This window comes from Zonotrichia leucophrys, chromosome 1 (genome assembly GCF_028769735.1).
Source record: "Zonotrichia leucophrys gambelii isolate GWCS_2022_RI chromosome 1, RI_Zleu_2.0, whole genome shotgun sequence".
Taxonomy (NCBI): domain Eukaryota; kingdom Metazoa; phylum Chordata; class Aves; order Passeriformes; family Passerellidae; genus Zonotrichia; species Zonotrichia leucophrys.
The window spans coordinates 9,770,966-9,795,710 of NC_088169.1; the positions used below are offsets into that span (position 1 = coordinate 9,770,966).

Here is a 24,745-nt window from a genome sequence, read left to right on the forward strand (position 1 = left end):
GTGCTTACAGTTTGAGAGCTAGATTTTCAGGGTTTCTAGAATATTTTTTATGTCCGTTATTCAATGACATTTGGGAAAGCAGTAGAGACCAAGGTTCCAGATTACAAATCCTGTCCTGCTTGCAAGAGCAGGTTGACTCTCATGGTTGCTTGAGTAAGCCTAGATAAAATTACCCTTTCCATTTAAAACTGATCTAGGCAGATCTGGTTTTCAAATCTCATAAAACTGTTCAACCACTGTAATTATTATTTCTATTTTCTTTCATAAATTTTTACTTTTGCTTTTTGACCCTGACTTAATTTCCTTTTTCAGCAGTAATTTTGGGTGTGTGGTGAACAATAAGAAAGGCCAGTCTGATGATAAGCAGGGATGACTTCCAGAATGGCTCCTAAGCCACATGTGGAAAAAATTTTCTAGTGTCATTTTATGCCTCAAGAAATTTCTGACCTCTTGCAATTATGGATAATCTATTTGGATGTCATCTTCCATTAGCCTCATTTGGGCAGAATCTTTATTTTGCATATGCTTTGATTATCCCTTTGCTTTTCTCATTTTACTGTATAGAAGCAAATTGTAATGGCTATTCTTAAAGATGTTGAGTAATTCTGCTGGTAAGATTGAAATGTTAGTCTATACCTGCTGCATCCAACAGAAACTGGCTCTTTTTTATTGTCTGAGCCTGGTCTTATGATTAACTCAGGGAGCTCCCCAGCTAAATAACATGCCCTGGGTGTATTTGCAATATATTATTTTTTATTATCTGTGCCTGCTTTAGTGGGGCTTTCTTACAGCTGCCAGCACTGCTCTGCTGGGCTTTTCTGAGCCTCTGTGTGTAGATAACAACTTGCAGAGAGAATGGCTGTGCCTGGCCAGGCTTGTGCCTCACTATAAATGCTGCATGGATAAATTCTCTTGATTGCAAGGCTCCAGTAATACCTGGGTGTTGAGGTGTGGCTGGCCTGGTTCTGGTCTGTGGGAGAGAATCTGAGTGCCAAAATACATGTTATTTAAGATTAAACTTTTAATTGAGCTTTAGTCTCTAGGGAGTGAATTCTAAAATGCAGATCTAGTGGATATTACCAGATAAAAAAGCTGCAGATGTCCAAGTGGAATATGTACTAAGGATGCATTGGAGGAGCCAATTATTGAAAGTGTTACTTTAGTTGCCTAAGAGTAGGTAATGAATTATAATATAAAAATGAGGGACCTGTTTTTAATAAGCCATCATATAATTATCAGCAATTGTAAAGTAGAGGGTTTTTTTACAATTATTTAGTTCTAAAGGCTCCCCAAAATTGGCACCAAAGAAGAACACTTTAATTACAATATTGGTGTTCTCAGAAAATAATAATAACTTCTGCTAAATCATGCTGTCAGTACAGATAACTCATTAGGTTGATATATTAATTAGTGCAAATCTGACTGTAGCTTTGACTCTGGGTCACAGGTGAGGATGAATTCTGTGGTTACTGCCAGGAGACATTTATCTGCATTACAGTTCCCACCTACAATTTCACTTAATTACACTTTTCTGCTTTCAGAAAGGTGCAAGATTGGAATGAAAAGGCAGATTTTATATATATATATAAACTTCCCATATACTTCCTGCATATGGAAGTTACATATACTGCCTTGTTATATCAATTTCTTTATAGGTTTTTTGATTAATGAGTTCTGTATTCTCTTTTCTGTAGAGCACACAAAAATAACTTGATGTATGCACATAAGCATGCCCTTTTATTTTGCTTCTGTTTCCATTTCTCTCCCCAAATGGCCTAAATGATCATTGGGAAAGCTCTAATAATCCAAAATAAAGAGAGAAGATTCTGAAAAATCATGAAATTCATACTCTTACTGTTTTGCCTTTGCATTATGAAAGCATCTAGTTGTGCAATCTGATAGTGTTTTGTTCCAGAGATGACGTGCCTCAAAATATCTTTGAATTCTCTGTTTAACCTTCACTTTCCTCCAGTTTGTTTTGCTTTTGCTGCTTCAGAATGACTAGGTTTCTGCTGCTGTGCTGTTCTTTCTTCCAAATGAGGTAAAGAATCTGAAGGCAAAGAGCACAAAAAAGACTTGAGGGACTCAATGCCTTCTCTTTTACCTTGGTCTCTGCTGTTTAAGATTGAGCACTGAGCAATCCCAGGCCCTTGAGATGGATGGAAAAGTCTGGAACAAGGAAGATTTAGCCTTGGTGGAGCAGGATCAGACTGGGAGCCCCTGGACAAACACAAGCCCAGGGGACCCAGTGGGATTTACCAAGTGCTGAGGGGCCAATGTCATTATAGGGTCACATTCAACAGCCTTGGAAAGGTCAGGACAATCGGGGGGGGGAGGTTTGGGAGAGATGTCATTCCCACATGGAAAGAGAATCCAGGAAGCTTCAAAGCCAGTCACCCTCAGCTCGTCTCTTGGGATGCTGATGGATTAAATAATCTGTGCAAGCATTACCATGCATGCAGAGTAGAGGAACATTTTTGTGAGTAGCTGCCATGAATTTCCAAAGGGAAAATCATGCTGGATGAACCTGATTGCCTTCCATGATGACATGGCCAGCTCAGTGGATGGAGGAGAGCATGGATGTTGTTCATCTCAGCTTGGGCAAGGCTTTCAACAGCCTCCTGCGACATCCTCAAAACCAAACTGGTGAAAAACAGGCCAGTTAAGAGCCCTGTGAGGTGGACTGAAATGAGGCTGAACTGCCAGGCTCAAAGGGTTGTGGTCAGTGGCACAGTCTGGTGATCAGTAATGTCCCCCAGGGGTCATTAGTCTGAATTTCTTTCTTAAGATCATGCACTGGGGAAGAGTTTATATACTTTGGCAGATTTAATAATCTGATATACTTTTGATCCTTTAAGTTTTATGATGTTAAGATCAGTCTTTAAATTTATACTCAGATATTTTGACATTTTAATTTATGTTAGCTTTAAACTAAGCGTTTAAGCAGGCTTTTCCAGAGGAAATTAGGTGTCATAAGGAAAAATGTCAGAGTATATTAACTGTATCTCAGCTGAAAGTCTCAAATATCCTGTTTTGAATTTTGGTTGTTCTTATTTGCTAATTTTAAGAGAAGGATTAGTTGGGGTTTTGGTGTTTTTTCCCCCAAATCTTAATACAGTGCAGATCAGAGAGCACTTTTTTCTTAACATTTATGTTTCTGAATATTACCATCCAAAACTCTGCTTTGAATACCTATCCCTGACTAGCAAAATGTATTGAGCTGCTGTATTCAGCTCAAAACAGTCTGTTGGGTGATCAATTTCCATGAAATAAATGAAGATATTTCCAGGACACATTTCTCAGTCTTTCCTTTGATACCTAAGCTCCTTAAAGTGAAATGTGACAGTGAGAAAAGCCCAAGCTACTGCAGTGCAGAGAGGTTTCAAATACTCATCTTTATTACACTCTTCTGAAGCTGGAGATAACTATGCCATTCATCACAACTCTCCTCTTGCAAGAATTAAGATCTTAATAGCTTAGAGAGAACATTAGTGAGGAGATTAGTGTCTCCACATCTTCTCTCCTTACTGCTACTGAAAAATAGATGTTTTAAAAGCATCTTGGCATGTGTTTTGGAAGGGCAGGCATTGTACCACCTCTTATTGACCACAAACTGGAAAACAAGGCTGAAACTTGAGTCGAAATGCCATAAAACTGTGAAATGCAGCTATGCCTGTTATGCTGAGACTATAATTAGGCATGAAATATAAGATACAGTACCCACTTAAGGCATCATATGAACAATAATAATGATAACAGAAGAATAATTAATTCCTTTAATTATTTGAGTGTAATAATTTTTCAGTTTACCTTCTGGTGTTCCTTATCTTCATGTTTCTTTTCAACATTTTTCTCTGAAAGACTAACTGCTAATAACATGAAAAGTAACAGTCAGGAAAAACCCTTGAAGAGTTGTTAGAGTAAAGGATATTGTAATTCAAATCCTGTAGTCCCTAAATGGTAGAAAATCTTGCAGATTGGTGAATTAAATTGTCTCCTGAGGAGCTCTATGTCTCTTCCTTATTAATTATGATTTTTATCGAGGTAAAAAAGATAAATTATGTTTTTAGAAATAGGGAATTTTCTTCAGTGTGTTCCAGGAAGATTTTGAATAGAATAGATAATTCTATATTTAATATAAAATTGTTAGAGAAGATGACAACCAGTAAATATCAGCAATACCTGAAGAGTAAATCGATGTCTGAGATTAATGAGCTGTCCCCAGAGCAGATACATCTTCACTTAACTGGGAAAATCTGCTAAAGAGGGAAGAGAAATTCTAATCCATTGCCAACATAGATGAGTCTGGCAATCTTAGGCATAGGTGGCAATTTGTAAGATTCTTACTTCCAATTAGGAAAATTTTGGGTTTTATGCATTTTATTCACTTCACTGTTCATGAGCTTGTGAGTTTTGTGGTTTAAATTTTTATATTTTCTAATTTTGATATCAATTCAATATATTGAACGCATCTGAGTTAAAATGTTAGGGGAGGAAATATTTTAGTGTGTGATTACAGATCTTCAGAAAATTCTACGAGAGTTAAGTAGAATTCTTGTTTTAAAACTGATTTTGTAGAACTTTTATTTAGGGTTGTTTCTGACATAGGAATTCAGTACTATATTTTTTTTTCTTTCTTAAGTTTTAATGACTTTTTCTTTGTCCTTTGTCCTCTGTCCTCCTTTCTTTCCCCAGTTTTAGGAAGGATTTTTAGGAAGTCCATTGATTTTTTGCTTCTCAATTTAATAGTTCTCAGAGAAAAATGAGAAACTAGAGTTAAAGAATGCTTCCACCCTTAGCAGGGTGGAAAGGAAGAATCTTGTTTAATTTAATGTAATTTTTTTTTTTCATTTAGAATCACTGCAAAACAGTATGTTCCAAAATATTGACTCTTGCTTTTTACACACTTAATAAAAGGCTGAATTAAAGAAGAAGAAAAGACTATCTAATAAACTGCTATCATGATTATAAAAAGTCTGACTTAAAGAAAAAAAGAGGGCATTGTTCTTGAGTGATAAATCCTGGAAAATGTTTCCTGAAATATAAATTGCAAAGTTTTAAACCATTTTCCAGCATTATATTTCTTGATCTGCACAGCAGAACATAAGAATGAAAGATAAGATGTAAATGGGGAATTCAATAAATAGGCTTTTCAGTCCTGCTTGGCTTTTTTTGTTGATTTGAGCAGTCCATGTTTGTTTCCTATACCTGAAAAACCCACAAGATAATATCAGATTTTTATTTAACAAAAAAGAGAAAAATAACTATTTTCTGAGTTTGAAGTCCACATGCCATTGAGAAGTAAGCAGAACTTCATGTTTCATTTAACTTTTTAGATTTTTGTGAGGTATAAAATTATTTTGAACTATTTATACTGTCTGGCATTATGCAGCTTCAGGTAAATAAAAGTACGAAGAAGGGAAATCCTTGGAATTGTATATTGAAAACAGTCAAAGGGTTCATATTTCAAAACCTGTCAAAAAGATCTTAAAAAAAGAAAGTAAAGCCTAAACTCTTAGGCCTATGTATATTTTGTACTTGTTTTGTGTACATATATGCATACATGTACATACCTATGTGTGTTTGTAGACATGTATGCTTATATGAAAAAATGCATATATATATATAAATATATGCTGGTCCTCAAAACCATCACTTTCTAATGAGAAATAATCAGGCAAATGCTGAAAAAGAAATTTTACTTACTTGCAATACACTGTGAGATGCCTAAACAGCAATTCTGCTTTTAGCCAAACAGGGAACTTTGTTGTATGTTAATTGGAATAAATATGCATTTGATTATTTGTATAACTAATGCCACTTCTGCAATGCACGGGAAATATATATATTGAGTGTGGTGTAACTGAGGATTTAGTAATACAACATCAGATATTTTTTGAGGAGGAAACATATTTCAGCCTGTGAAGTTTGAGAAAGATTCTTTTAATTCATTTTAAGTATCAAATAATAAATTTCATTGAGAGCAATATTTAACTTTTGTTTTTCTAAATGACAAAACACAGATATTATAGTAATCATTGTGAAGCCAGTCTGGAAGCCAGAAAAGCTGTAAAGAATTGCTGTGATTTGTAGCATTTTAAATCTAAATGATGTCTAAGTGAAATGCCATGGTGTGAGGTGCAACCCTTAAGGAGAAAAGAGCACCCAAGATTCAGAAATACTCATGATTGAAAGGAATGAAAGAAGTCAGGGTCTGCAAAAACTCATAAAGTTTTAGTATAAATCACACAACTGTTGTGGAAGTGGATTTGTTATTCCCTGATCTACTCTGTAAGGATGTGGCAGTGGGTTTTGGATAAAGAGGTGAGATAAAAAGAGAGAAAAAAAAAGAATGAATGAGTCACCAGCCCTGATTCCAGCAGTGGTGCAGCTGTTGGGATGTTCAGGGTCCTGGGGGGTCCTTGGTGGGGCTTCCTTACCCTGGTGGGGGAAGATTTCTGTTGAAGGCCAAAGAAATGGAGACTGATAAAAATAATGCTGCTCTTACATGATACATAAAACCCTCAGAAATTCGTCAGTTGAAGATATTGTTTAGGATAAGAATCAGTGAAAATAAACCAAAACTGCATAGAAAGACTATAGGAAATTATTTTTAGGAGCAGAAAGATGAATGTGCATGCCTCAGGGTGAAAGTGTTCTGCAACAGATGGGAATAAATGAGACATATCCCCAGTGTCTCTGTTTTTCTGTTATTGCCCCATGTGGTGCTTCTTTGAACTTTTCTACTTAGAATTGTGAATTGACAGGGGTATTAATTTGATCTGTCAGTGATATTTCAAACATTCTTAGATGAATAATTATCAGTTTTGATGAGCAATAGTTGTATCCTGCATCCTGCCTGAAGTAGGAATTGTAATTTTTCTTTCATCTCTAATAAGATAAAATTAACTTGTTTGCCATGTTAAGATAAATGTAGCTACACATACTATATGTTCTGAAGGCAGAAAAGTTATCATTCTCTTAATCATTAATTTTAAGTAATAAATAATACCCTTTTCAAGAATTATTCAAAGGCATATTTCATTTTATCTTTCTTATGCTCTGGATTGTGTACTTCAGTACTATAATTTCAAAACTTGTTCTGGTTCTAATCTTAGCATGTACAGAAAAGGTTATTGCTGCATATTTCTTCTGTAAATGTTTGTATTATTCAGTGCCAGGTTTAAGCTACTGAAACAGGTCTATTGGTATTATTATAGCTATAGATGAGTTCCACCTCCGGAGATTTTCAGATTCCAGAGGAAGAATTTGCTGTATAATAATGTGAACCATTATTATTGCACTAGTTTACATTGAACGGATGTACTGTGATATATTAAAGGTCAATGTAGCTCAGTATTCTACCTTCAACAGAAGTTGCTTAGAGATGAGTAACACTGCAAATGTACAGAAATGCTTTATGCATGCTCTGAGACTTCCTGCTTTGAAATTCAGGACTCCTTCAGGTGGAGGTGACACTCCTGTAATGCTGTACTAGATTTCCATTCTGTGAATTTAATTGTATTTTCAGCCTATGCAGACTTGCAGTATCACAGTATTCTGAAGCAGTAAGTAAATGTAAAATCCCTATTCTGTGTAAAATACTTTGTTTTGGGTTTGCTGCTTAATAGTGTGACTAGGTTCTTGTTTTGCTGACAAATTTGTGTATCCCACTAAGCTATTTAACAACATCTAGTTCCTACTCTTGGTATCCCTGCCTACTTATACAGACTGCTGTCATAGCACCATTCCATTGGTACTCTTAGTAACGTAGTCTAATTTATTACTTTCTTATCAAGCCCTATTTCATGCCTTTAATCACAAAAGGCCATCAGTTTCAAGAATTTAATGAGAATTTATTTGGTTTCTTTGAAAATTTTTATATAAGAGTAGCCTAGCTCTGTGGATTTTTTCCTCTATTTTTCAGTAACTCAGAATTTGAAAATTTTGCTTGTGGCTATGTAACAAAAGATTTATCATTGGTATTTCTTGTGCCTCTTTAGATAGAAAGATTTTTCAAGTGATGGCAAGAATTTAAATTTTTTATTATTTGTGAAAACAGCAGAACAAGCGTCACAAGAAATACAGTACTTTATTTAAAGATTTATTGTATTTCTTACTTTTTTATATAAAATAGTTTTGATACTTAGTAGATTCAACAAAAATGAGATCCTTTAAGTATTTTAATACTTGATATAAAGCCAGTTTTTACACTGTGCATTGTCACAGGGGTGACACTGTTTATTCTTATCCAGATAATTCTAATACATCACATTTCTGCTTATCCAGGTGATGGATCAGTTAAAAAAAGTGAAACTTAAAAAGAACCCACAGTAAGTCCCATAAATGGAGAATGAGATCAGAAATAATCTGCTTTATTCTCATGTACAAAGACTAATCTGAATATACCTTTAGTATACTAAACAGGTATTTGCTGTTATAAAAATCTCTGAAAAAGGAGATTCCACAATCCACTTAAGGAAACATCTGCCAGAATTTCCCACTCATTTCCATATGAAAGAGCTTCCTGTTGTCTAACATGAACTCTAGCAGGGCAAATTTTGGGTTAAGTCCATTCTTCCTCTTTTAAAATCTGTAATGAATCTTTGCTTTTCTATTAACTTCATACAGTTGCAGATTGTTACCTTCTCCTTCAGTTTCTCTCTTTCCACCTTGCTGGCAAAACATTTCCATTCTTTCAAACCCTCAGCTCAGGGTTTTTTGTTGTAAACCCTTTTAGTTGCTCCTTCTCCTGAAGTTTGGTGCCATTGGTGGTTTCTGTACCAGGTGAGACTTTACTGGGAACAAACACAAGTGAAAAGATCAGTCTGTGTGCCTGAGATGCAGCTCTCCTGTAAAGGCATGCTAGCACAGTATTTGCTTTTCCTGCCACAGTATTGGATTCACTGTTTTTCTCCAGATTCTTTTCTGCAGAAGTTCTCTCTATCCAGTTTTCCATCTAGAACTTGCATAATGAATTATTCTTAATTAATTGTAGTCTGCTGGAAGCATCATTATTGGATTTCATCCCATTTGTTTCAGATCATTACTCCAGTTGTTCAAGAGCTGAAATTATAGTCCTTTCCTCATGAAGACTTGCAAACAATTTTTCTTCCCAAAGCCGATTCTTTAATCTGTTTTATATTATCTCCAGATGGGAGTAAGGTAATTTTGTGCAATTTTTAAAAATTGCATATGAAAATATTGGAAAGTACACAATCTAGGATTTTTGTTGTGGAAAGCTGATAGCAGTTAGGGTTACTGTTTTTCAGTAGAAGTTTTTGCTTCACTTTATAGGACCTTTTTCCTAGAATACATTTTCATTGCTTTTCTGTGACAAAGAATGTAATCAAAATTTTACTGAAGTTAAAATGTGTAGTATTTTTCCTTGGTCTGTTGTATCATTTACATATCAAAGAAATAAATAAAAAGACCTAGAGGAGTTTATGGTAACAGCTGCTTGGTATTCTGACAACAAATAAGCAGTTTGTTATTTTTGTGTAGAATTGCTGTAGGTATTCCCTTGAGTATCTCAGTATGGAAAATAGTTTTCAGATCCCACAAAAAATGTTGAAGCTTCAAATATAATAATGAATACAAATAAATATTTAATTTTGGTAGGTGTGGGGGTTTGTTTGGTTTGGTTTTGTTTTGTTTTGTTTTGGGTTTTTTTTGGCGAAAAATAGAATATGGGCAAAAACATTGGAAAACCTTGTAGAATTTCTATTGATTTATCAGGGTAAGAGCATGAAGTTTTAAAAAACTTAATGAATCTGGACTTTGAATGAAATTTTTAAAAAGTGGTGAATAATTAGAGTGGCATGGCAAAACTCTGCTGCTTCTATGTAGAAATGCTTCATGAGCAAGCAGTGTGTCTTCAGGAGTTCGCTCAGCCTGTCACAACAAAGATGGAGACAATGCTGTAATGCTTGGTTGCTACATGCATGTAACATGATACCAGTGCATGTTAAAAAACAGCCCCAACAAATCTATTAAAAGTAAATGCACTCAAGAGTTAAATTGGTCCCAAATGACTGAATTAACTGCATGCTATTTCCTCGAGTGCTGAGTGGAATTAAGTGAAACAGAGCCACTCTCATTTCAGGTCCTTTGCAGAGCCTTTTGCAGTATATTTTTATGTTTCTATATCCATAACAAGTGTTTGCCTGCACTCCAAGCTAACCCTGCTTAGTTATTTTCTTTTACCAAGTATTTTCACCTCTTGTCATGGGCTAGGCAGAGTACAAAACACCCTGTGGTGGGTCAGGGTCATGGGTTTGTTGCAGAACCAGCTCTTGCCCTGTTTGATAATTTCACAGAAAACAATCTGTTTTCTCTGTTCACATTCCCTCAGTGCCAGGGAGGCCACTGGAACAACAGGGAAAAGTCAATTCCTGCTGTGCTGCTGCTCAGAGACGCCAATCCCATGTCCATCCAAAGTCCCTGGACATCCACTGGCATTTGTCTCTATGCATCTCTCTGATATTCAGAATCTTCCCCATTTCCAAAATCTTTCCTCCAATTATGAATTTTTTTCACCTTCTTTCCAGTCCCCTGTTGTCTCATCAAGACCATGGATTATTTTTGGAGATGTTTCTTTTTTGCCTCTTGTTTTCATAACTCCAAGTCCTCAGTTTTCCCAATCTCATTAGTCTATATGCAGAGCACAGTTCATTATCTGCCTAATTGGGGCTTCTGTCTCACTCCTGTTCATTAATGGGAGATTTAGAATGTGCCATTTCAGTCTTGGTGTTATCAAAATTTGCAGCCAGCCCTTTTGGGATGCAGCTAGCAAGTAGCAGGAATCTCTCTCAATTCAGAAGTCAAAGTTTGGACAATTTTCTCTCCCCCTGCCCCCAGTCACACAGAGCTGTTTGCTACCCATTACCATTTATCTTTGAAACTATTTTTGGCCAGGTTTATATCATTACATTGGATGAAAATCTTTATCATAAAGCTCTACTTGTTTTTTTTTTTTTATTGCAAGAAATGCCAGTACAAATGAAATTCAATATATTTACATGCATAGAGGTGTCCTGAGTAATAATTCTGATTTCTATTGTTTATTTCTGCTAAAATTGACTAATTCTATTTAAAAACTTAATTACTGTAGAGTGGTTAGCTGGCAGATGTTCTGCTAGATTTGATGTAATTAGGAAAAATACATTATGCTTTCTGACTAATTTATTCACAAGGCTTTGAGTTAATAGGTTGATTGATAGCAGAAGGATTAACTGAAAAACAACAAAAATGCTTATAGAAGTATTTAATTAGCTAAGATGGGAAAATATTTTACTTAATTTTTTTTTTCCTTTATGCACCCATTTACACAACTATAAAGCTACAGTTCAATAAATGGTGTTTTAGAAAATAGTCCCACCATGTTTCATTTCCACTGGCACATTTATGTGGCTGCATGGCAAAACTGGATTGGGTGATCCAGATTAAACAGTAAATGAATTTTTTGCTCTTTCTTCTTAAGCCAGCTTTGTTCCCCAGCTACTTTTCTGGCACACAGACAATTCTACCAGCATGAAAGCAGGGATTAGTGAGAACACAGCAAAGTACAAAAGTGCTGTTTGTGGTGTTCCTGGCCATGGCAGGGGTTTGGAGCCTGACAATCTTTAATGTTCCTTCCAACCCAAACCATTCTGTGATTATGCTTAAGTGTGCTCAAGTAATAGTCCCACCAGAAGACTAAAACCAGCAAATAGTATATTTAAAGTAAAATATAAAGTAGGATAAAAAATTAAGTTGCTTAATTTGCTTAAAGCATAAGTTTAATGGGTTTCCATAATCACGCTCTGCAAATCAATCTAGATTACTAACCAGAAGAATAATTCAATATTGGACTTACTAAAGCAGAAATAGTTAATCTTAAAAAGTTAAAAATAAAAATTTGAAAATATTGATTTTTTAAAAAAATGCTGATATTATGTGCTGAGAGTCTGAACTCTATTAATAAAAAAAGAAGACAGTTTATTGATTTTTATAGGTCCCCACTATGATCAATAAAGTGATGAATTTATGCTAGAAAGACTAACATTTTAGGAAGAAATTATGCTTTGAAAAATGGATCTTGCTATTTTTAAAGCATTTGTTTTTGCAGTGACTACATTAAATGTTTTTTAAATAACTGCAAGCAAGTTACCAAGAAGATGGGATAAAACAAATGTCTCTTATTGTAGATATTTGTTAAATGGATGTTTGACTTGAGTTAAAATTAATACAATTTAGATATTGAGGCCTATATTACTATAATCTCTTCCTGTCATAAATAACAGGTAGATATTGTATATCCAGTCAGTTATATATCCTCCGTCTTTGGTACCTTCCAATATGGAGTTTTCAAGACTTGAAAGTTGAGTTTTCTGCTTGAAAAAGTTCTTTTAGGTAAAAAATAAGGAAAAATTGTTTTTGTCGCAGTGAGATAATTGCAAGTCTTAATTCTGTTTTGAAAACTTAAAGAAAATGAAATATTCATGCAAATACTCTTTTAAAAAATGTTGGTTGTTTTTAAAATGTATTTAATGAATATTTAGAATAGTATTACCAAAATTGATTCACAGCATGAATAGAAAAAAATAAAGGATTTTGGGCCAAGCCTAAACATCACCACACTGAAACAGTGGCAAACTAAAATCATTACTGATGTCATAGAGTTAAGCTCAGATGGATTTTAAGACTTGGTTTTTAAGTTTGTGCAGCATCTGCTCCTGTTTTTTCTTACTAAAGCTGTATTAGTATGCTGAAGCATCTGCAAGTTGATGTGAAGTGACAGATATTTAAGTTTTTTTGATGATACCTCAACTGTAGTTGATAAATGTTTGCCCACTTTCTGCATAATGACAGATTTTGCTTAGGATCTGGTACAGGGGTTTATTGTGGGTTGAACTATTTTAGGTGTAATAGTAAAATGAAACCTGTATGATTTGTCCCATATGAGAAATCTTGATCCCAGTCTATATGAAAACCTTGCCATTGGCTGAAATCCAAAATATTTCCTAAATTTGGGAGCTTGGACCTGAGACAGTAAAGCTGTGTAAATGCTGTGTTAAATATTTTAAGATATGGATGCTTCAAATAAGCAATTATAAATAAACTACATTTAATGTTTTAAAAATTAGTTTTATTTTGATAAAAAACATTAGAAATATAAAAAAAACCCCACCCTTCTGAGGCATTGGGGTTTACAACAGTTGTAGAAGTGGTGATTTGTGTTGTAACAATTGAGCTGTTAGCTCTCATTTATATTGCATTTATGCCAAATAATTCAATATGACCTTAAAGAAAATCAATAGATTTTCCTTTTTGTGTCTTAAGCATTTCAGCTTTCAAGGATTTCTGCATATTTGCATGAGGTTCAGAACAACTATTAATGTTAGGCCTATAGTAATAAAAAGTTTACATATTTAGGCTCCTAATCTGTGAGGTTAAGTTTAGATTATTAGTTTTCCATTCTGCTATGATGAATACTCTTACATGCTGCAGCAGAGTGAATAAGTTACAATATTCTAGGTGAGGTTTTTCAAGTTTTCAAGCAACAGCTCTGAAATAGAAATATGCCAGTGGAATTCTGCATGTGAATGGATTCTTCCTTCTTATGTTATTTCCTCTATTCAGTGATTTCAAATAGTTATATCTAGACAGAACAAAATAGATATCTTGGGGAGAAGAAAGTCTTATGAATCTTTGTCTTTTAATCAGGTGGAATACCGCCCATGAGATGGATAGTGAATTTTGACCAAGATCTTCTGGATGGTCTGGTGTTGGCAGCACAGATGGCAGGTTATTGTCCATATTTGGTAAGAAGGTTTTTTAATATTGTGCAAGTTTTATGCAGTTTATTGATGTCAGTTGTTTGTTTTGCAATGCTGAGGAGTGCATTGAGGGCTGGCATTGGGGTGTGGATGTGGTGGGAGCCCAAAAGAGAGAGACCTGGCACTGTCCCTTTGCCTAAGGAAGGTCTGGGGACCTGGGGCACAGCCAGGTGACCAGAGGGACACAGCAGGAGTGAGGGTCCAGCAGGAACACCCCGGACTTGGACACACTGAGGCTGAGATGTGGAAAAGCCCAGGGTGTCCTTGGTGTGGGATCCCTCCTCAGAGGCACCAGCTCGAGGTGTTCTTCTGTTTTTGCACCAAGACTAAATTTAAGGATCCAGATGGCTGAGACTCTGCTGTGGGAAACCTGGGATCAAGAGAGTGAGGAAACCCTGTCTGAGAGTGTCAGGGTGGGGTGTCAAGCAGGGCATCCATCACTCACTGCAGCCCTGCACCCATCCCACTGCCCCTGCATCCATCCTTCAGCCCCTGCTCCGGTGGCGGCCAGTGGCTCCTGGGTGCTTGGACAGGGCACTTTCCCCAACAGCAGTTCTTGGTCTGTGGGATCTTTAAAAAGAACAAACAAAACCCCACCCCAACATTCAGCAAGTCATGGGGGATTATTTCAGTATTAGGTATTAGTTTGTTTTTTTTTTTTTTGCTTTTTTTTTTACTGGTTTTATTCTTTGCATGGAATTTCAGTTCAAAATTTCAATCCTATTGATTGCTGAATGAGCAAAAGTACAAAATCAGTAATTTTGCCTAGTGGAAGGTTGAGTTTGATTTCTCTGTCTTGTCTAGATTCCCACTCACTTTGTAAAGATGTATACTAATCCAATAACTCATGAACAGTTTATGCACAATGCCTTGATAATTGTGAAGGCTCTGCATACTATCAATATGGATTTGGACATAAAGGTAGGTGATTTTATAGTAGCACCTCTTTTATATATATATTATTATTTTTATTTTGATTTTTGTACAGTAGTGTTGGACATCCAGTTAAGGTGAGATTGTAGTGAGACAGTTTTGTTTCAGGATGTGTTACTATATGATGGAATCCAGAATACTGTTTCATATTAATAGACTTAATTAGAAGTAATTTCCATAATTCCTTGCTTTGTAGAATCATGCATGCACAACTAGCTGAATGTAAATTAATTCAGTTCAGATTTTAGCATCCTAAATAACACAGTGAAAACTCAAATGGAATTCATTATTTCTATTGGAAGGCAATTTAGAAAAATATGTTTAAGAACAAACATCATGCACTTAACCATAAAAATAAATGGTGAAAAAAGCATATGAATGTCTAGTGACAGTCACATGCATCTAACCATGAAGGCCCATGAGAGTTCTGTCCCGGGTTTGGTGCATGCAGAATCAGCAGCTTTGGATGCTGGTGGGAGTAGCACTCACTTGAAACCAGCAGCTTCTGGTGACCTGTTTTTGGGGAGGAATACAATGTTGATAGTTATTGATAATTTTTTCAATCAAGGATCTGCTTGAGATCTCTTTTATTTGTTTAGTAAACATGCTTTACATCTTCATGGTTTTATTGACCTATGGCTCCAAGTTTTCTATATATATGGTGACCTTACATAGGTTAGATATTGTTCCTCTGTTCTTTTTGTTGTCCCTAACCCCAGTTTTCTCCTGTTCCCAGTCTGCATTTCTTTAACTGTCCCTTTGTGAGTTATTTACATCTCTGGGAGCACTTGGAAGAGCAGAAGGTGCAGTAGAATAGACACAGTATTTGAAAGTGTAGGAGGAAATTTCCCAAAGGAATTAATGGCATTAGGAATCAGAGGTAGAGCTTATTTGTGTGAACAAAGTAGTATAAAAATATGCTCAATTATAACCTTTTTTTTCCCCTTTCCACTTGTGTTATGATTACAGGGAAAAATTAACCCTGCTATTTCCATTTGTATCAGCTGCTGTCTTGCTGTTGTTTCCTGATACAGATTACTCTGTTAGAAATGACTTTGCCATAACAGGCTAAACAAAGAAAATCTACTGCTTCCCATACTTGTGACTGGCAGGAAGCAAAAAAGTAATGTTGATATAACCCTCAAACAAAGGTATATTCTGCCTCAGCTTTCATTAAGAAAAACAGGCAGTTCAGCACATGAAGGTAGAGGCTTGATGCCAGTATGAAAAGTGTGTTGAACACTTCAGATGTGGAAGCAGAATTCTAGAATATTCTCACTAATGTACCTGTTTAAAGACTGAATTGTCTACAATAAATCCACTTCTGTACAGACGAAAAATTTAAACAAAGGTACACAGTACCAGAAAAAAGAACAGATCTTGGATCTTCAAGGTCTGTATTTTATTTCAAAGTACATTTTTCATAGATTTATTGTAATTCATATGTACTTTTCTAAGGCTACTATGGAAACTCCTGAAGGATCTTGTTTTGCAGCAATGAAAGTCACAAAATACATGAACCCTTTTGCTGAAATCTCTTAATTCGGGAATTTTCTGGTAATATTGTCTAAAATTTAGCAGGCTAAAATGTTCCAATAGCATTGGCAAAGTTCTTGACTCCAGCAGTCACTGCTTTTGAACTCTCAGGACATTTGCATTAATTACCAGCACAAGCTGAGATGTGTTAGGTCTGGAAAAGCTGGTATTTTCAATTTAAAAATCTAAATATCTATAATAATAAAGAAGTTCAACTGTCTGCTAGTCTTCAGCTTCAGGTTTAAATACACTTTTAATGGAGTTCAAGGCTTTGAAATCCCTTTAGGGATTAAGGCGTAGATTTAAGATGGAGTACTTTGGGCAGGAAATGGTTTCCACTTTCTAATCATGATTTACAATTCAACCCTAGAGTATTAGTGTTGGCTTTCTATGTATTTTTCATTTGTGTTTGATATTTTTAAGTTTTAAAATGCTTTGATTTGAACAAGATTCAGCTGAAAGCCTAAAATCATTAGAAGATAAGATGGTGGATAGCAGCAACATGGAGGGAATGTGTGTGACAAAGAGATTAGGATAGAAGGTACAGTGACTGGGAATATCCATTAAAGGAAATTTGTGCCAGACTTGATTATTTAATATTGTTATTAATTTATAATTATTGCTATTGTTTGTTAGCATCTATTTTTAAAGCAAATAATATTTACTAACTGTGAATTTTCTGATGAATCTTGTTAAGAAATACCTTTTTTTTAAATGTGGCTCTTAGAGAAGTAGATAAATGACACAAATGGAGTTTTATGAATTCATCACAGGATAGAATTGTATTTTCTGAGGGAATAAATTCTGATCTAAGTGGAAATGGGTAGAAGGAAGTAGGTGGCAGGAGAAAGTCTTCAGCAGGTAATGTACTCTGGTGTCTTTTCTATCTTAAATGAAAATGCAGGAAGAGTGAAAATAGGGGTGTAAAACCACAACCATATTGGAATAATGGTTAACATTCAATAGCCATTAATGAGATAAATGAATGGAAAATTCAGAATACTTTTCAGAATTCAGGTTTAAAGCTTTTGGCACAGAAGAAGCTTTTTTACTTTGCATAGTGAATGCATCCTGAAGTTTGAATCTTCAACCAGTGGTGATGGAATTAAATAGAAATACGAGATGAGATGTATGATTACATCAGTGCATGAAGAGTATAGGAAATTAATATTAGGAATTACAAGGACAAACATTATCTAGGAAGCCATGGAGAGTTGCAGGGGAACTTGAGATCAGTGCCCAGTCATGAACTCACTCTCTTGAAAGGTTGGAGGAGGAGCTGTGTGAGAACTGCTGGGAGGAGGATGAGCTGCTTGGCTGGGCACAGGGCAAGAGAAAACTTACCTTGAAAACTTTAAATAAACTTTAACTTGAAAGTAAAAATTAACTTAGTTAATATGATAAATATGTCTGTACATTTCTCTTGCGACACTAAAGACAGTCCAGAAGAGTAAATATTTTTTTCTCTTTTTCATACTCTGTGGCAAATAATTTTACCACTCTCCTCAGTGACTTACCCAATTGCTGAGAACTAGTTTGACATGTTTTGATGTTGCTGCTCAAACTAATTTCTGTAAATCAAATATTTAACCTGAAAGAATAATTTCTACCTTTTATAAATCAATCTTAAAAAGTATATAGAATGCAATAGAAACAACTATATTGTTGTTATTTGGAAGGTGAAATTATCTCCTACTGGCTGTAGGAGTATTTGGATGGTATTTTACATAAAATCAAAACATTAATTTTTTTTTTACCATAGTAAAGATGTATATTTTTTCAGACAGTAAAATTTCCATGCTTTTTTTGTTATGCTGCATTTAATAAAATTAGCATTTGTTTCTGCTGAACCTTTGGGAAAAAAAGTTGAGCTTAGTTTTTACCCTAGGTTTATCACCAGAGCATGGCAGTGGTTTTCATTATTAATTATAGATTTTTTTTGTGCAGTGAGAAGATGCATATTCATATTAGCCATGAGAATAATCCAGTTATTACAGGTTAGATTAAAAATATTTGTGTAGTAAGAATCAACTTAAAATTTCTTTTTCTTCTTCTTCTTATGTTTAGACTATACAGGCAAAATTTTAACTGAACATCTGTGGTTTTTTTTTGTTTTGTTTTCAATCTTAGGCCATTGATATCTGTGATCCAAATCCTGTCATGATGCTTATTTTGTGTGTCCACCTGTATGACATTCTCCCTCACTACTTACCCAAGAACACTATAGAATTTTCAGGTGCTCTCCATGCAACTATTGTGAAGCAGGTATTGATACTATTGATGAGATTCATAGTAATGCAAGGTTAGAACAATGTTTGTATATATGTGTTTATGTTATGTATTACAAAGAAATAATAGCTTTCTTGTCATTTGGCTAGTAAATGTAGAAGATGGAAGTGTGCATTTTCTGGTTTTATTCTCTTCAGTGTTGGGATTTCACTTCTGTTTTTTCCCTATGCTTGAAAGCACGTGAAAAAATCTACAAATTTGACAAATCTGAGATGAAAGAGAGGAATGAGAGATTCACAGGCATAGGAGTGTAGTGTACACTGTGCTCTCAAAAATGAAGTTTGGATTGTCCATGGGAAATCTACACTCCTTTGGAAGGATAATTATCTACCCAGTTATTTGAAGTACTTTTTAATTTTGTGATACCCTTGCTTTGTATTTTGGAATTTACCTGCAGAGCACACCTTTTATAGTGTAAAATGAGTAAAAATAGGCTGATCTTGCTGCTTTTGTTGTGGTAGGTGCTCCTGAAGAACCCGAGCAATTACGCTTTGGCCTACAACGTGATTCTTGTGGGAAGAGATGCTCATGATTTCTCTTTACCTAAAGGAAACACTGTTACCATTCCTGATGGGTAAGTAATGAAATGTTTGTGTTATTTTTGGGAGCATTACAGAAATAGAAACTTCCTAATTTAGGAGTGGTGGAACACTGGAAATGTGTTCAACTACAAGCAGGGAAAAATTAACCGGTGTAAGGGTCAGGTTTTTCTCCTTAACCTGGAACAAATCTAGAGTAATATTTCAGTGGCACTCTTGCAGTTGGGCTCAGTAGAGCTTTAAGAGCAATATATAAGCTTTCAGATCATTATAAGAATCCTCTGTCTCCAATATATATATTTTTTCCTATATATCAAAACTTGATTCACATTTTATACATCAATGCATTGTAGAAGCATGAGCAGGTAGATTTCTTTTCTTCTGAAGTTGCAGATTTTGGCTCCTAATTTAAGCATGACTGGGAATTAAAGACACCATGACACAGGTTTGAGTAGTATTACACTGCATCTTCTTGCCCCATCTTTCCTCCCCACCAAGATGGATGTGATGTAATTACTTGTTCACCTTCCATGTCTGAGAGACACCTAGGGATTTGAGAGATTTAATTTTGGGAAAGCATTAGGTTATAATTTCTGCTAGCAGAAATACTCATGGTATATCACCATCTCATTTCACCAAGTGTTTTTTCACTAAGTACATTTTGCTCTTTCTGTGCTGTGCAGCTTTATGAATTAATACAGGAATTTCCTTAATCCCTGTTTAACTTGTGAAGACAAGAGCGATGGAATAGTGACTCTGGCCGTCAGTTAAGAGCTTTTAAGTTTATCTGCAAGATATCCATTTACAGATAAAATGGATTAGAGACTTTAAAAAGGAAAAATAAAGGTCAAGACTTGTATGAAGATAAACCATGAAAGAGAAAAAAAATTCAAATATAGATGGTCAAATTCAAGAAGACTCAACAAAAATACAGTGCCCTTTAAGGACCATCAATATGTCAGTATTAAATTACATGCCTATTATAAATATATGCAAAGGGAACCACAAATAATTCTATGTTTTCAGCAAACTGTGAGGCTGATTTGATTCCATTTTCTTTGCAATTACTTCAAATATGAGTTATCATATAAATGTAATCCTTGAAAATACCATGTGTTTCTATGAAAGGTCAATACAATGGCTGTTTTCACTTCACCTTTAAAATTAAACACCCAGAACAAACCACAAAGCAAAATCAAGACAGAAAAAAAAGTGCAAAACCTTGATGTTGAGCTGCTTGGCATTGCATATAGAAACAAATATTAGAAAAATTGCATAGAACTAAAAACCTGTGGAAATGCCAGTCATGCACAGTAACCTCTGCAAAGTTTATCATAATGTCATGATCATGAAATGAAAAATAGGTTCTTTGAAATTAACAGCTTTCTTAATATTCTGGTGCAAGTGTTTAAAAAACTCCAAGAATTGATGAGACATATGGAAGTCTTGCATGTTCTTTATGTTATATCATAATGTTGTAGGTGGGTTTGGAAATTATAGTAATGTGAATAACATTCTTAGTGAAGCTTAGTGCCTTATGTTGCATATGGCATCATTAATTCTTGATCTGAGATTCCCACTCTCCAATGTGCTACACCGGGCTGTGTAGACTTGCAGTAGATAACAGGAATAACATAAACCCCCAGTGTTATGGAACAATTCCATGAGATGAATTTGCCCTAACTTTACATTGACCACAACACGGATTAATAGAGATAAAAATGAAGCAACTTTGTGGTTTTTTCCACAGAAGGCAAAAATTCAGATTCAAATTCTCATTTGTTGCAAGAGTTAGAGGGTAAAGATCAGGCAGAAAGTGCTGTACACTGCTGTTGCTCTGTGACCAGAGCAGACTTCTTAAAACTTGATCCTTAAAGTGGCTTTGGGAGTGCATGTCTCAGGCAGTTTATTCCTCTGGGTGCCTGCACCACAGCATTATTTTTTCAGAACATTTTGAACGGTGAGGTGACCTAGGAGCCTCAGACTCTGGGAGACTGGGCAACTCTTCAGTGTCATAAATGGAATTGTCTGGGGGGCTCTGCAGCAGGAACTTGAAAGCTGTAAGAGCCATGTTTACAGAACTTCCAGGATTTCATCATCAATATTCAGAATTGACAATTGCAGACTTACTGCCTTCTTAAAACTAATCTCAAAATCAGAGAGACATTTGGAGAGCTTTAAAGTAAGACCCTCAGGCATTGAAGTTTTCTTATTCTTGCTTTATTGAAGGGCTGATGCAGATAAAGTTAAATGTGTACCTAGTCTGAACTCTCATTCTGTGTGGTCTTCTCCAGTTTTCTCATTAGAGAGAAGCTGTTGCTTGTACAAGAGGACTTTGTTTTTTCTCCCTCTTAGTTGCTCAGCTTTACTAATTGTTCTGAAGAGTTTTTAAACTAATTTCTTTCTCACTCTTCATCAATAATTTGATTAAGATCAAATTATCTATCTAGATCTGCCCTACAAAATGCATTACAGGCTGTCTGACTGCTTAACTCAGAAAAACCTATTCAGAGAGGAGAATAAATTGGATCAGTTGTTAACTTAGGTTGGTACTCTAATGAAAGAGAACTTCCTTTGTGTGATTGAAGAAAAATTAAGCTATGTGCTGATATAAAAAGCAATAAGGATTTAGTATTGTTCTTTATCTAGCTAGTTCTTTAATTGAATGTTTTAAGATATACTTAGGCAGAAGATTATACTACAACAAGTATTTCAGAGGAAACAAATTGCTTTTTTTTCTAGGACCCTTCCCTTTTCTTGGACCCTTCCCTTACAAAGACTCTGAAATGTGCTCCTGAAATTACATTTCTGAGCCCTGGTTTTGTGCTTTTTTTTCCAAAGGAGGCAAGGCTTTGTAAATGTGGAATTCACAATTCGTTTCCTGCACCCTGCTGAGGCAGTATTGCTGCTGACCTCAAATAAAGTTGATGGAATAGATGGTGCCACAATGGCATTCTCTCTGAAAGCTGAAGTTAAGAGTATTGAGCCTCTTGTAAGTTTATATGTGTATGATTAATATTGTCACAAAAAATATTGGTATCCTGCACATTATATCAAACAATAGGGGGCTGAGATAAGAATGAAAATGTGAGTAACCATTAGCATTCACCTTTGACCTGTGAATTTTCATATTTCCAACGTTAGACTATGTACATGTAGCAAAAACCCCAGGAGAATATGTAAGATTCCTAAGGACATAAATCACATTTGGATCCTGAATAAACTGTAAAAATTTGCAATGATTGCTCTGAAAATAAATCTGGAGCCCTTTCAGCCCTTTTCAGTTATTGGAAGTTCTGTTGTGGGGGTGTTGATGTGCTTCAGCCTAATGATTTCTGGTGTCATATGTAGAGGGACCACAAGCTCTTATTGGATGTTTCTGTATTTATTTGTACTTTTTAACCACAGAGACTCTGTCAGGTATGTCCCAGTCAGGGCAGGTAGGCCTGTGTTTGTAATCCACATTCATCAAGCACATCTGGAAAGACTTCTGAACCTAGATGGTGTTTATGTGATTCTCTCATTTTTTTAGTCCCCCTAAATGTGTTAGGGTAAGAGAAGGTTGGGGCAAGAGAAAAAATAGAGGATATGTGAAAATAAGAAGGAAAAAACAATGATAACTTGATCATTGGTCTTATGGTTTTTGTTCTCTTTTAGGCTATAATAAGATGCAGATCCCCATGTTATGAGCTGAAGAAATTTAACATAAATGTCACTAATCCCTTCAAAACTGATGGCTTATTCAGGTAGACAGTGATATAAAGACCATTCTTTAATGATCATCCTGTCTTATCCACTCTTTTCCATAATTTTCTTCTTCTTCTTAAAAATGTAAAACCTGGAGGTTAAATGATAGGGATTTACATTCCCAAAATTGTTACAAGCACTATGAAGTGGAAGCTATCATAATGAATAAAGAAGATAAATAAGCCTTAATTGAAATCTGTCTCAGTGTAAGCAGAAAAGCTGGAGCTTTAATCAAGCAGAGTTCATGAACCTTGCTTGTATTTTTGTGTTTGGCTGAGGTCCAGCAGAATTACAAAGAGAAACAAGCCATGTTAATTAATAGTTGGTTATTTTTCCCCAATCTGCTTTATTCTGCTGTTTAAGTTATTAAGCATGCAAAAGAAAAAAAAATGCTTTTGCCTTGGGGCTTGCATCATTATCAGTTAGTCTAATTTTTAATTTGTATTCATCATAGCTGCAACAACTGCAGAGCTATAAATGTTGCTTTCCTCAGTACAAAGGAAATAGATTGTTGTACCCATTTTAAATCTATTTATGTGATCAGACTCCATATTTTGTCTTTTGTCTTTAGAACTAAGCATTGGTTCATCTCATTCATTTATTTGGAAGAACCATCTTTCACAACATTTTTAACTTGTTTTTTTATGCAACATGAATATACATGTTGCAGAAGCTGCAAATTAAATTTTTCTTTCCTCCACAGAATGGGATTGGTGTATACAAATAGTAGTAATACAGCAACAACAACAACAATCCTGTAGCAGGACTATTTTCACTGCTCCAAGCCTTCTGTGTCGGAACCATATGACTTTAATTAGCTTCTGTCTTTTAAGTTATTGAGGTGGTCAGTAAGGCTGAATTAGTCTTAGGATTTGGATAACTCCCTTGGAAATTTTTAATGAAGTGATGAAGTAATTTAGATTTGTGTATTTTAGTTTTATATAATTCAAAAGCTACTTGACAATTACATTAAGTCATTATCAATTTGGGCAACATTTGAACCAGTAATCTAAAGTAAAAATGCTTTGTATCAGGCTTACAATGTTTAGAGCAATCTAGTGTTTCATCAGGGGGTAAGTTATTTACTTGCAAGTAACACTAGGAAATGCTAGTTTGATACCAAGGGAGGAGATCTCTTACAGAAAAACTGGGGTTAAACCACAACAAGTACATTTAAAGTATCTTTAATTGAAAATAATAAACTTCTTTATTGAGCCTGTATTTAAAAGTTAGAATAAATTGAGTTTCATTGTCATTCTGCAAGTTAAAAATGCAGTCATATGTGTGCTTGTCATACTCCAGGGTACTCTTGCTGGAATCCACACATTTAATCCACCCAGAGAAAGTGTATCAAGTCAGGCAAGTAAAGCAAGAGCAAAAGTTTAGGTAAGTTCCAGATAACAATTGCTAACTGGAGTATATTGGATCATCCATTTCTATTAGTATTACCTGTTTGTGCATGCTGTGTGCTGCCTGTTGTGAAGAATTGCAGGTCAGGCCATGGAAATGTCACAGGAGATGCCCAAGCAGTCCCTGAGCAGTGGGGCCCCCCTGGCCAGCTCTGCCTGGGTTCCATGCTGAGCCTGATGCTCTGTGATGTCCCTTTGGCCCTTCCTGATGCTCTGTGATGTCCCTTTGGCCCCTCCGATGCTCTGTGATGTCCCTTTGGCCCCTCCAGCTCCGCCACCCTGGCCATGTTCCTCACAGGCTCTTGTGACTCTGCTCCCTGGCAGAGCATGGGAAATGAAAATTCCTTGACTTGCAGTAAGCACTGCTCAGCAGCAGCTACAATATCAGTGTTATCAACATTATTCTCATCCTATTCTAAAACAGAGCACACAGAAAAGAATGAATTCTACCCAGCTGAAGCCAGGACAGTAC

General features: G+C 35.4%; 1 protein-coding gene across 1 annotated transcript in view; it reads left to right on the forward strand.

Annotated features, from left to right (window-relative positions):
• CFAP47 (cilia and flagella associated protein 47) overlaps window positions 1–24,745 on the forward strand; it is a 259,907-nt gene that overhangs the window by 61,144 nt on the left and 174,018 nt on the right. The window contains exons 35-41 of the mRNA XM_064710667.1: window positions 13,708–13,805; window positions 14,625–14,741; window positions 18,420–18,554; window positions 19,040–19,152; window positions 21,959–22,109; window positions 22,775–22,863; window positions 24,167–24,250. Of these exons, the coding sequence (XP_064566737.1) occupies window positions 13,708–13,805; window positions 14,625–14,741; window positions 18,420–18,554; window positions 19,040–19,152; window positions 21,959–22,109; window positions 22,775–22,863; window positions 24,167–24,250 (787 nt within the window). The remainder of the gene's footprint in view (window positions 1–13,707; window positions 13,806–14,624; window positions 14,742–18,419; window positions 18,555–19,039; window positions 19,153–21,958; window positions 22,110–22,774; window positions 22,864–24,166; window positions 24,251–24,745) is intronic.